Genomic DNA, 13,590 nt, shown 5'->3' with positions numbered 1-13,590 from the left:
ATGGCGTGTTGGTGATGATCCAAGAACAGCTCATCAGTAAAATGTCCCTGGAAATAGTTTTAGAATGTTAGTAACTATGAGCATACACAGGGTATATACAGAGAAGAAGAAATAGCAGTTTGGGGCTATACTGTAGGGAAGGCAGAGCACAGCCTGCAGACACAGAGCTGGCAAAGAGTCTTAGTAGGGGCTCTGTTTTTCCCATGTATTGGCAGTTACAGCCAGGCTATTTGGATGTGAGAGCACAACTGAAGTGCTATTATACCCTCACAATGATGCCTCTGTTCCTTCCCCCTGAAGCATCAGCTTGTGAACATGTTCAGAGAGAAGCCAGCTTGTATTAATGTGCCGTCTACTGTCTTCAAGGTGCCAGATTGCTGTTCTCAAAAACCCCAACAACTTCCAATTCCATTAATAAATGACATCAGGGTAATACTATTACTTGTCCCAGAAGCCTTTGCAAAACGTGAACTTAAACTCTGTTTCTTGTTTTACAGAGAGATTTTCTTTGGGCCGAAGATTTCCTTTGTGATTCCTTGTACCACCCACTGATAAACAAAGCAAACATTGTGCAAGAAGAAGAGAATGGCTGGTATGAAAAATGTGAAGTTTCCCAATAAAATACCTTCACCTCTTTGTTACTTTGTGTTGCCCCCAGCGGAATGATCTACTTGTCTTTTTTTTTTCACCACAATATGATGATTATGACAGCCCACAAAAAGGTATTCTGATTACCCATCCCATGATTAAAGCTAAATCTATGTGCACTTTCACATTTGTGGAACACAGCTGCTAAAATTAAAATGATTTTTATTCCCAATAAGAAAAACGGTGTCAAGTCTGGTTTGTGTTATATTTGTCGTTGCATTATAAATGTACCAACTGAGATATATTTTACTTCCTTCCAGACCCATTCTGACACAAATTCTTAGGTCAAAGGGATTGAAAAAAATCCCCTTAGCTATAGTGGCTTGTTGATTCCAATGCAGCTTTGAAGGCTTGCATGATTACCGTATTTTCCGGCGTATAAGATGACTGGGTGTATAAGACGACCCCCTACTTTTCCTGTTAAAATGTAGTGTTTGGGCTATACTCGCCGTATAAGACTACCCCTCTTCCAATGCACACCAGTGGGAAGAATCGTGCCCCATCATCGGTGTCTGTGGGAGGAATAGTTTCCCATCATTGGTATTAGTGGGAGGAATAGTGCCCCATCATTGGTATTAGTGGGAGGAATAGTGCCCCATCATTGGTGTCAGAGCGACGAATCGTGCCCCATCATTGGTGTCAGTGGGAGGAATAGCACCCCATCATTGGTGTCAGTGGGAGGAATAGTGCCCCATCATTGGTATCAGTGGCAGGAATAGTGCCCCATCATTAGTATCAGTGGGGGGAATAGTGCCCCATCTTTGGTGTCAGTGGGAGGAATTGTACCCCATCATTGGTGTCAGTGGGAGGAATAGTGTCCCAACATTGGTGTCAGTGGGAGGAATAGTATCCCATCATTGGTGTCAGTGGGGGGGGAATAGTGCCCCATCGTTGGTGTCAGTGGGGGGGAGGAAAAGTGCCCCATCATTGGTGTCAGTGGGAGGAATAATGCCCCACTAATGGGGCACTATTCCTCCCACTGACACTTGCTGACCCCTGTTCCAGTATGGAGCTGCTGCAGCCAGCATATGTGGTTGCAGCAGCACCTCTGTACGGCACACTTACCGGTTGCTCCTTCACTCGATTTTTGCGGGGCCGCTCGGCTCCGCCTCCTCGCTGGTCATTGGCCGCCTGTGTGCCTGGCGGCCAATCACCGGTGAGGAGGCAGAGCCGAGCAGCCGCGCAAGCATCCAGTAGCCGAACCGAATGAAGGAGCAGCCGCGCTTTCTGGACCCGATTGTCGTGGGACTGCAGCCAGGTAAGAAACAGCAGCCCCTGCCCACCCCTGTACTTAGTGTCCCTTGGAAAGGAGGGAGGGTGGCAGCGGCACCGCGCCGCCCCCCTAAAAAGTGTCAGCATGCCGTATACCGGTGTATAAGACGACCCCCAACTTTTGAGAAGATTTTCAAGGGGTAAAAAGTCGTCTTATACGCCGGAAAATATGGTATATTCCAAGCATGGCAATAAATGTTATATGGCCTATTGAAAAGTTCTAAAAGATAATCATAGCTAAGAGGGAAAACTTGTACTAAAAGAAATACAGACCCTCAAAATGCAGTGGTTTTAAAGGCTCCAGATTTTTTAAAAAACCTTCTGTGTGTAGCAACCCGCCCAGCCCCTGAATACTTACTCAGGGGTGTGGACATTTTTGAAAAAACTACTTGTCCAGGGACTAAATCGGGCCCCAATCTACTTGTCCCTCATGACAATCTACTTGTCCAGATAAAAAAAGAAAAAAAATGTAACCAAAACTGTATTTAAATCAGAGGTGATTTTAGGAATGTCTGGGCTTTTAAAAACAAAAGGGGCTTTATGGTGACTTAAACATGTATTATTTTTAACATTGCTCTGTTTATCTCCTCCTCTCCTCCCTGCCTGTCTACAGCACCGCACCCGGGGACTAGCAGGGAGGAGAGAGACCTTGCAGTGTCATCCACACCGATTGGCTGCTCATCAGGAAAGGGGGGGTCAGGGCTTATACTTTATCCCTTTTGCCGTCAGAGTCGTTTTTGCTGCCAGAGCCGTTTTTGCGTTTTTTGCACACGTTTAAAAAATTATTTTAGGCCTGAAGATTACATAAAACTCCCAAACATGATGTATTTTCTGTCAGTTCCAATTTTTTATGTCGCATGATATTACCGCAAAATTTCAGTAAAAAATACAAGTTAATTTTAGGGTACAAAAGAGCAATTACTGCCTTATTATTTTTGTAAAATATAAAAGATGATTTTGCATCGAGTAAATAGATATCCAACTCGCCAAACCTTAAATTTGTGCACGCTCGTGAAATGGTGACAAACTTCAGTACCCTATATTTTCTATAGGTCAACACATTTAAAGCTCCTTATAGGTCACATGTTTAGTGTTACGGAGGAGGTCTGGTACTAGAATTATTGCTCTCATTCTGGCGTGCGCGCCGATATGTAACATGTGTTGTAATCGAGGGTTTCATGCATAGGTGCCGCAGCGTGTGCTTTTACGTTTGTATGTGGGGGTGGTGGTATGTGCTTGGGTGTAACTTTCATTTTTTACAATAACATTTTTTTTTTTCATCACATAGGGGGTAGTTTTAATGAATCCAAAGGAAATTGTACAGAGCTTGTATAATCAGATTGCATAGTGTATGGCCATATTTATACAAGTACATAGGAGGGAGCAAGACTGGCCATACATTATACAATTTTCTTGAGATTTTTGGTTTAGATTTACCAAAAACCACATAATAGGAGGTCAAACCTAACAACACTTTCAACTGTATCCAATTAGGCAGACTCTTATCCTACATACTGTAGTTGAAGGTAAATCTAAAGGAAATTGGGCAGAAATTGGACAGAAAATTGTATAGTGTATGGCCAGCCTTAACGGAGACACCCAGCTGTCAGGCCCCATTCACATCTCCACATAGCGAGAACTCTTGTTTCCACACACTTTTTTTGTAGTGTTTTGGAGAGTTTCTGCACATCATGCATAGGGCAACCCATTCACTTGAACACCCGAAAGAGGCTCCAGAAAGGTATTTAGAGAAAAAGCTTGCCGTGTTTTTTTTACAGTGCTGTTTGGCATGCTTGCAGCTTGTTTGTCGCATGGCAAACGCATGTCTATTACCCATGGGTGGGGTCCCATTAAAAATTGATGACGCGCATTTGTAGCATGTTTCCAAACTGCGCAGGAAAGCAGGCATTTTTTGGACAGTTTGGCGTGCGTTCGGTAATGCTTAGATGTGAGTGAGTGGAGCCTCGTTGTGGTTGTGTAAAAACACCACGTTCACTTTCAGGCCCTATTCACATCTAGCGTAGTTGGAGCGCATGTTTTTTGGCTTGCCTTTCCCACAACACACATAAGGAAGCCCATTGATTTCAATGGGCTGTGCTGCACATGGTAAAGTAGCTCATGGGACATTTTGACGTGTTGCAGTAAGCATGTTATTTACTGTGCGTTTTGCTGCATTTGTTGTTAGTTTTTTCACATGGCAAAATGTGTGTTTGCTTCTGCTTTTGGGGTGCCATTAACAATTATTGACCCCAAAATCACAACTAGTTCATTTTAAATGTTTAAAGGTGGCCCTACACTGTGCAATCTAATTGTACAATCTCTGTACAATCTCCTTTAGATTCACCAAAACTATATCATTGGAGGACACACCTATCTATCCAATCACTCTGTATCCAATGAGGCAGGCCCTTCCAGGGCCTGAGTCTAGATCTCAATCCCACAGAGCAATTTGTGGAAAGATCTCAAAACAGCAGTTGGGAAAAGGAACCCTTTGAATCTGAGAGACCTGGAGCAGTTGGTGAAAGAGTGGTCCAAAATTCCAATAGAGAGATGTAAGAAACTCATTGTTACAGGAAGAAATTGAGTTCAGTTAGTTTTTCTAAGGGGTGTGCTACCAAATATTAAATTGAGGGTGCCAATAATTTTGTCCAGTCCATTTTTAGAGTTTTTTGTGGAATGTGTCAGCTTTGACTTTTTGTTTCCTTACTTTTTTATGTCATACCAATACAAACAAAAGATAAAAACATGAGAATGCCTAAACATTTATGATTGCAACAATTTCCTGGGCGAAGTGGTGCATTATCTGACACAAATGCGGGGGTGCCAATATGGCCATGGCTGTACATATACATGATTTTGCACAGAGAAGCCACCCTGTAGCAGTGAAACTGCTATGGATGGTCGGCAGTGGTGTATTTAGGTTTTGTGCTGCCCTAGGCAACACAGAAATCGGACCCCCCCTCCCAGAGAGAGCCTAACATTGACCAACAACACCCCTGCTCCCCCCACCCGAGAGAGGCAACACACACCCCCCGGAGTTAAAGTCACTCACCCTCACAGCTCCGGACATCCCTTGGAACAAGAGTCGGACTCTTCATACACAATCAAGCAGTCCGCAGGCTCTCTCAACTCCCACCTGGTCCCATGCCACAAGTGCCCCTTCTTCCAGAAGGGCGCTTCTGCCCCCCTGAAAAATGCCGCCCTATGCAAATGCCTTGTTTGCCTTGTGGTAAATATGCCCCTGGTCGGAAAGTGGTTAAATACATTTTCACTGCTGGTTGCTGGCTATATAGTAGAAATGATTTGGTCAGCTTTACTCGTGTTCTGGGCTTAACTGGGTGCCCACAACCAGCATGGTGGGTGTAAGGAATGAAGAGTGGTGGGAGATTAGTGAACACCCATTCACTGATCCCTTCTAGGTAGTATGAACTCAGAAGCACCTAGGTCTGAGCACTTCTGGGTTCAGAACTGTCAAACCCTGGCAGAGTGCAGAGGTAACATTAGGGGTCTAATAGACCCTTGATGTCTCCGTAAAGAGGACCTGTTCCATGCGCTATGTTAACATATAGAGGACTTATCAGCCACTTTGTGATAGCAATAAATGTAATTTAAAAAAAATTACACTCCAAAATACACACAAACACACAATGCACAATTTTATACAACCTAATTTTTTATATTTTACTAAAAATTGGGTACTATATTGTCTGTCCCATAATTAACTTGAATATAGTTTTTACTGAGAAATGGGATTTCTGACTTACTCCGGACAGTACTCAATTGTTTCTTACTTACCTGTGAAATCCCTTTCTTAGAGTACATCACAGGACACAAGAGAGTTAATTCTTGTACCATTGGGTTATACCATAATGGGTTGGGCAACACCAAACAGGACCACCAAAAATAAACATCTTAACAGAAACAAAAGAGGAGTGAAGTGGTGCATTATCTGACAAAAATGCAGGGGTGCCAAAAGGGCGTTAAAAGAGAAGGAAGCCAGGAGGTGACGTCATCCTGTATAGAACACCCGGAAGTGACGGTGGATACACCCGGGAAGGAGCAGGAAGGGACCGCTCAGTTGTACATTCTCTGGAGCAGGTACCTGAACACTGCTAACAAATAATATGCACATACCTTAGTGCAAGGCAAAGCACTGTTTAATGAGAGTAGAATTGTGGGGGGTTTTATGAGAAATAAAGTTTTTAAGGTTTTACACCATGGCGGTCTCCCTCTATTCCCTCCTCATGTGACATGAGTTTACCTGACCTGATGCAAGCGCAACTAGAGTGAAGAGATTGATCCTGGTGGAAAGTGGAAGGTGTCTTTTCACTGTATTAGAAGCGCTGTATGACTTACAGTACCTGTACTGGGTGTTCATATACAGTTGCAAGAAAAAGTATGTGAACCCCTTGGGATTACGTGGAGTTTTGCATGAATTGGGCATAAAATGTGCTCTGAACGTCATCTAAGTCACAACAATAGAAGAACACAGTCTGCTGAACATAATACTACACAAACATTAGATGTTGCCATGGTTTAATTGCAGATAACATGTAAACATTCACAGTGCAGGGAGGAAAAAGTATGTGAACCTTTGGACTTAATAACTGGTTGACCCTCCTTTGGCAGCAATAACCTCAACCAAACGTTTCCTGTAGTTGCAGATCAGACCTGCACAATGATCTGGAGTCATTTTGGACCACTCCTCTTCACAAAACTGTTTCAGTGTAGCAATATTCTTGGGATGTCTGGTGTGAATCGCTCTCTTAAGGTCATGCCACAGCATTTCAATCAGGTTGCGGTCAGGACTCTGACTGGGCCACTCCAGAAGGCGTATTCTGTGCTGCTGCAGCCATTGTTTTGTTGAATTACTTGTATGCTTTGGGTCATTGTCCTGTTGCATCACCCATCCTCTGCAGAGCTTCAGTTGGCGGACAGATGGTCGTACGTTTTCCTGCAAAATGTCTTGATAAACTCTGGAATTCATTTTCCCATCAATGACAACAATTCGTCCAGGCCCTGAGGCAGCAAAGCAGCCCCAAACCATGATGCTCCCTCCACCGTGTTTTACAGTGGGGATGAGGTTTTGATGTTGGTGTGCTGGGCCTTTTTTTCTCCACACATAGTGTTGTGTGTTCTTCCCAAACAACTCAATCTTGGTTTCATCTGTCCACAGTATATTTTGCCAGTAGAGCTGTGGAACATCCAGGTGCTCTTTTGCAAACTTCAAACGTGCTGCAATATTCTTTTTGGACAGCAATGGCTTCCTCCGTGGTGTCCTCCCATGTACTCCATTCTTGTTTAGTGTTTTCCTTATTGTAGATGTGTCAACAAAAATGTTAGCATGTGCCAGAGATTTCTGTAGGTCTTTAGCTGACACTCTGGGATTCTTCTTTACCTCATGCAGCATTCTGCACTGTGCTCTTGCAGTCATTTTTACAGGACGACCACGCCTAGGGAGAGTAGCAACAGTGCTAAACTTTCTCCATTTGTAGACAGTCTGTCTTACCGTGGACACATGAACATCAAGGCTTTTGGAGATACTTTTGTAACCCTTTCCAGCTTCTTGCAAGTCAACAATTCTTGATCGTAGGTCTTCTGAGAGCTCTTTTCTGTGAGGCATGGTTCACATCAGACAGTGCTTCTTGAAACCAGTAAACCCAAAACAGGTGTGTGTTTTTTAAGGGCAGGACAGCTGTCAGCAACACATCCAATATCATCACACTATTTTTAGTCAAGGTTGGCTCACTCCTGGCTCCAATTAGCTCTGGGAGAAGTCATTAAGCTAGGGCCTCACATACTTTTTCCTCTCTGCACTGTGAATGTTTACATGTTATGTGCAATTAAACCATGGCAACATCTAATGTTTGTGTAGTATTATGTTCAGCAGACTGTGTTCTTCTATTGTTGTGACTTAGATGACGTTCAGAGCACATTTTATGCCCAATTCATGCAAAACTCCACGTAATCCCAAGGGGTTCACATACTTTTTCTTGCAACTGTATATTTGGTGAGTTCTCTGTGTTGGTGGTGGATGACCACTGGAGCGCAGCATCAAGAGCACACTGGTTTTGTTTGATGATTGTGCATGGAATCATTTGCATGAAAATAACTGTATGAACACTTTATTGAAGCACTTTATTGAGGCCATTTGTGGTGTATTGCTGCATAGGATCACTTAAAAATGTGGACATTGCATGCACATTTTAAAAGTAGAGTTTTTTTGGGGTTTACTTAGCGCTGTATATATTCCATTGGTGGTAGTACTAAATGCCTTTAAGGCATTTTGTATTTCAATGGTTTTTATTAACGTTTGTAAACAATTTAACAAGAAGGATTAGAGCAAAAGACACGCCCACGCATGGGCTATCAATGGTATATAAAAAACAAAGAAATCAGTATTGTAACTCCAACAATGCAAGAGGCACGCCCACGAAGGGGCTGTCAATAGCACATAAAATACAGCAACAGTGATATAACACCAACAGTCTATAAGGCATTTTGAATACAGCAGCTGTGAAAGTTTTATATACACTGCTCAAAAAAATTAAAGGAACACTTTGAAAGCACATCAGATCTTAATAGGGAAAAATATCATGCTGGATATCTATACTGATATGGACTGGGTAATGTGTTAGGAACGTAAGGATGCCCCATTGTTTGATGGAAATGAAAATGATCAACTTACAGAGGGCTGAATTCAAAGACACCCGGAAAATAAAAGTGAAAATATTATGCAGCAGGCTAGTCCATTTTGCTGAAATTTCAGTGCAGCAAATCAAAATGGGTGCAACCTGGCGGCGTTGGATGGACAGAAACATGATATCCCAGAGGTATTCTATTGGATTTAGGTCAGGCAAGCGTGGGGGCCATTCAATGGCATTAATTCCTTCATCCTCCAGGAACTGCCTGCATACTCTCGCCACATGAGGCAGGCATTGTTGTACATCAGGAGAAACTCAGGACCCACTGCACCAGCGTAGGGTCTGACAATGGGTCCATGGACTTCATCCCAACACCTAATGGCATGCAGGGTGCCATTGTCTAACCTGTAGAGGTCTGTACATCCCTCCATGGATATTCCTCCCCAATTTCTGACCCACCACCAAAACAGTCATGCTGAACGATGTTACAGGCAGCATAACATTCTCCACAGCTTCTTCAGACCCTTTCATGTCTGTCACATGTGCTCAAGGTGAACCTGCTCTCATCTGTGAAAAGCACAGGGCGGCAGTTGCAAACAATTCTGGTGTACAATGGCAAATGCCATTCGAGGTCAATGGTGCTGGGCAGTGAGCACAGGGCCCACTAGGGGTTGTTGGGCTCTCAGGCCACCTTCATGAAGTCTGTTTCTGATTGTTTGGTCAGAGACATTCACACCAGTGGCCTGCTGGAGGTCATTTTGTAGGGCTCTGGCAGTGCTCATCCTGTCCTTGCACAAAGGAGCAGATCCCAGTCCTGATGATGGGTTAAGGACCTTATATGGCCCATTCAGCTGTCCTAGAGTAATTGCCTGTCTCCTGGAATCTCCTCCATGCTCTTGAGACTGTGCTGGGAGACACAGCAAACCTTCTGGCAATGGCACGTATAAATGTGCCATCCTGGAGGAGTCGCCTCATGCTACCAGTAGTGACACTGACCCTAGCCAAATGCAAAACTAGTGAAAAACAGTCAGAAAAGATGAGTGGGGAAAAAAATGTCAGTGACCTCCACCTGTATAACCATTCCTGTTTTGGGGGTCGTCTCATTGTTAACCATCTATTGCACCTGTTGCTAATTTCATTAACACCAAAACAGCTGAAACTGATTAACAACCCCTCTGCTACTTAACTGACCAGATCAATATCCCAGGAGTTTAATTGGCTTGATGTTATACTCTGATTAAAACGTGTTTATTTAATTTTTTTGAGCAGTTTATATTTTTTTTTCTGTATACACATTTTCTGCAATCCTAGCGCTGGTTTATAGTAGTATAGAATTAAATGAAAATCGGTTGTTCTGGTATCGTACGAGAAAAAGTTATGCGTTTGTCCCTTCAAATAATTTTGCAGGTCGTGATTGGCTCTTGAAAGCTGTGTACAAACGATCAGATTATCGGACGATCGCTTTGAAAGTGGTATTTTTTGTTTGATTTTCCCATCGAGTGTACTAGGCTTACGGAGCTCAAACTACTAAAGGCTTTTGGCCAAGGGTGTTTCCAGAAACACACTCACGACTGCCTCCTGAAGCTTATACAAGCGTCAGCTTGTATAAGAGTAGTGTGAACAGCAAGCTTTTATGAAACTTTCCGCAAGCTTCAAGCAGCTTTCTTTAAGTTTGTTTCAAGTGGCAGTCAGCACTCCCATTGGGATCTGTTTTCAACATTTAAAATTGTTGCTTAATACTTTAAAAGCTTGTTGAAAGCTCTGCAAGTGATTTGTAAAAGGTTGCTGTTCACACTGCTCTTACACAAGCTGAAGCCTGTGTGAAACAGGCCTTAGGGTACTAAGTGCCAACCCCTTATATGCTCCACTTTTTGGGAATTCTAACTCCACTGTAGAGTTCTGGGACTCATAGGCTTTCTCACTGCACCACCTACTGAAAAGCTTCCAGACTTTCATGTATAGTATATAGCCCCCACCACCCTCTTCCTACTCAACAGCAGGTTGGTCACTAGCCGGTCTGAAAATCCCTTATTCCTTAGCAGCTGCTTTTCAGTAACCACTGCGACAGCAGATCCTTCCTGCATGGTAGCTTCAAAGGAGGCTCTGCTGAACGACTGCTCAGGGTCAAAAACCAAGCCCTAGTGAGGACCTACTAGGATTAACACTACTAGGAGGTTCTCTCCTTCTGAAACTTCCTCAGTACCGCTGGCACTAAACCAAGAGGGGGGGGAGCGTAGCACAAGGGGAACTTCCAATGCTGAGACAGAGCGTCCACCCCAAGAGTTCCATCCCATCTAAAGAGTATCCCACCTCTGTTTGAGAGCCTTAAAGTACTCCTTATTCTGCACACCGCTCCTGCAGCTGTCTCCTACTGAGGAAATTGGCCAATTGATTTACTACTCACTTTAAGTGTAATGCCAATATGGAAACTGGGTTCAATTACGTCCAACTGAGCAGTTCCTCTGCCACCAACCACAAAGTCCTGCTTCTGCCCCCCCTATTTGTTGACATAAGCTAAAGCTGAGGCGTTGTATGAGAGAAATTGCACGTGTTTGACTACCAGATCCTCCTGAAAGGCTCTGACCGCCAGATCTACCTCCTTCAGTTATCTCCAGTTCAAAGACCTTGCCTTTCTGTACTCTCATCTGCCTTGTGTAAACCTTGACCCCCAGATAAGCTCCCCACCTGCACTCACATCTGTACTTACACGCCTGGTGATGGGAGGAACCTAAAAGAGCCCAATAGGTTTGCCGACTTACCCCATAAGCAAAACGCCCTTTTTACCTAGCCTGGTATCCTCACCAGTGAGCCAAGTGATTCCAGCAAAGATCTCACACCTTGAGAATGAAAACCTGCAAAGACACAAATGCTGCCCTGCCCACTGGACTGCAAGGATGGAGTACCTCAGCAGCCCATGGCCTCACACTTCTCCGCACACCATGGGAGTCCAGTGACAAAAATTGTTCCATGTCCATAAGTGACAAAAAGTCTCCTCAGTGGGGTATCTGCAAATGCTAAACAGTACCCTCCTCTGACAATCCCAAAATGAATGGATTGGAGGTCACCACTTCCCGCTGTGGAAGAGCCCCAACCTTCCCCCCACCATGGGGACACTGTCACTGGGATTTCTGGGTTTGGTCAGGAGGATGCAAAAAAAAAAAAAAAAGAAAGACTCCTTTCCCTTTTGCCTTCTGGCCACCCCAGGGCTTCTTTTGCCTGAAATTGCTTTTACGCACTTGGAAAGGCCTTCTTTTTCTCCGCAGTATGGTCTAGAACTGCATCCAGAACTGGGCCAAAAAGAAGGTACCCCACAATTAGAATGCCAAATAACTTAATTTTTTACCCTGCATTCCCTTGCCAGGTCTTCAGCCACAGCATTCTTAGTTGAGTCAGCTTGACCTTGCCGAAGGCCTTGCTGACATACGAACAGAATCTGCGGACGAGTCTGCAATGCACCCCACCCCCTGCAAAAGCATGGGAAATGAGGCTAGAATCTGCTCCTTAGGGACACCAGCCTCAATGTGTGCTTTTATCTGTGTCAACCAGTATTCTATGTTCCTGTCCCCCACGGTCGCTGCCACAGCTGGCTTCAATTATGTATGAGTAGAGTACCAGGTTTTTTGTAGCAAAAATCCATCCTCTTATGCATTGCATCTTTCAATGCCCCCATATCTTCAAGGGCCAAATCAGTATTCTTTGATACCTGAAAAAAGGCTGCATCCATCTTGTGTCATCAGACAGAAATCCTGCTTGAGGGCCCTGGAATAGAACAGGTTGCTTTCAGGGTCCCATGGAAGGTGAGGAGCTTCTCTCTTCCTGAGTATTTATGGTAGTATAAATCACCCCCAACACATCATCCTGGGTCTTGTACCTATAGGTCCCCTTATTGTCTCCCTCTAGCCCCTCATCCTCAAACTCTGCCTGGAGCTGGTAACTTGACTCTTCTGCTCCTCACTAGACTCGTGCAGGACCTGGCACTGGTAGATGAGGTAACCAGCAAAGGCTGGTGGATACTGTTGACTAGATGGCAGTTGTGGGAGAGGGATATTGGAGGTCAGGGACCCGAATGCTTGAAAAGTGGTGGATCGTTCTTGTTTCACTAATGCAACAAAGTCACTACAGTGGGCCACTGACTCCTCTGACCAGACCCACAATGTTCTGTATAAAGCCTTAGTCCAGGACTCTAAAAATCTTGAAGGAGGGGTATTTCCTTTTTTGGCCCTTGGAAGGAGGCTTAGCTTTCTCTGGGGCTCTATCCTGAAAAAAAAAAAAAAACAAAGAACAGGAGAGCCTCATCAACTACTGCCAATTACACCCCCACGTCTGCCAGTGCTTAAGATGCTTATCCCAGTGTGCAGGATACAGCTATTCAACAGTCCCTAATGTCTTGTACAGGCCTTTGATCACCAAGAGGGCAAAAAGGAAAAAGATTAGTGGGATTATCCAAGCCATGAAAGAACAGGAAGGAATCAGGTAACTAGGAGTGGCTGATGCTAGATGTGCATGGTGCCATGGTGACTGGGGTCTCTTCCTCAGACATCCTAGAAGATCACTGGTAGGAGCGAGAAATGAGTGGTCCCGCTACATAAGGCTCCAGTTGCCCACGCCACTGTGTCTCCAGAAGCTTTGCACCAGCCTCATGCCTGATCTGTTCCCCTTTGTAGCTGTAAAGAGGGAGCCATTGCACCCTCCAAGACTGAACAGAGGAGCTTGCCACACAACATCAGCAGCCAATGAGGCTAACACTGCACCCACCAGCAGGGAAGCAACCCCCAATTCCAGGAAAGACCCTCCCTGGGCTTGAAAAAAAAAAAAAAAAAAAAAGGGAGCAGATCTATAGAACTTTCCCCCACACATCAGAGGGAAAGCGGTTGTTGACAAAGAGGTAGCCCTTATCCTCCCTGAGAAATCAGCAAATAGGGTATACCAATCACAGCTAGGCTAGATCCCCCAGCAACCACCCTAATCATTGGTAATACACACCAGACTGCCCCTAGGAACAGTCACACAACAGGTTTCCCTGCAG

At 44.4% G+C, this 13,590-nt stretch overlaps 1 protein-coding gene across 2 annotated transcripts in view; it reads left to right on the top strand.

The window, feature by feature from the left end:
- SCRG1 (stimulator of chondrogenesis 1) overlaps nt 1-829 on the top strand; it is a 48,628-nt gene extending 47,799 nt beyond the window's left edge. For both annotated transcript variants that reach the window (XM_089684008.1, XM_089684009.1), the window contains exon 3: nt 498-829. In XM_089684008.1, coding sequence (XP_089540134.1) covers nt 498-552 — 55 coding nt within the window. In that variant the 3' untranslated portion in view covers nt 553-829. The remainder of the gene's footprint in view (nt 1-497) is intronic.
- The last annotated feature ends 12,761 nt before the right edge of the window (nt 830-13,590 follow it).

The sequence above is a fragment of the Staurois parvus genome, unplaced genomic scaffold (genome assembly GCF_062004578.1).
Source record: "Staurois parvus isolate SC_StPar_1 unplaced genomic scaffold, SC_StPar_1.0 ptg000334l, whole genome shotgun sequence".
Taxonomy (NCBI): domain Eukaryota; kingdom Metazoa; phylum Chordata; class Amphibia; order Anura; family Ranidae; genus Staurois; species Staurois parvus.
This window is presented reverse-complemented; position numbering and strand designations above follow the sequence as displayed.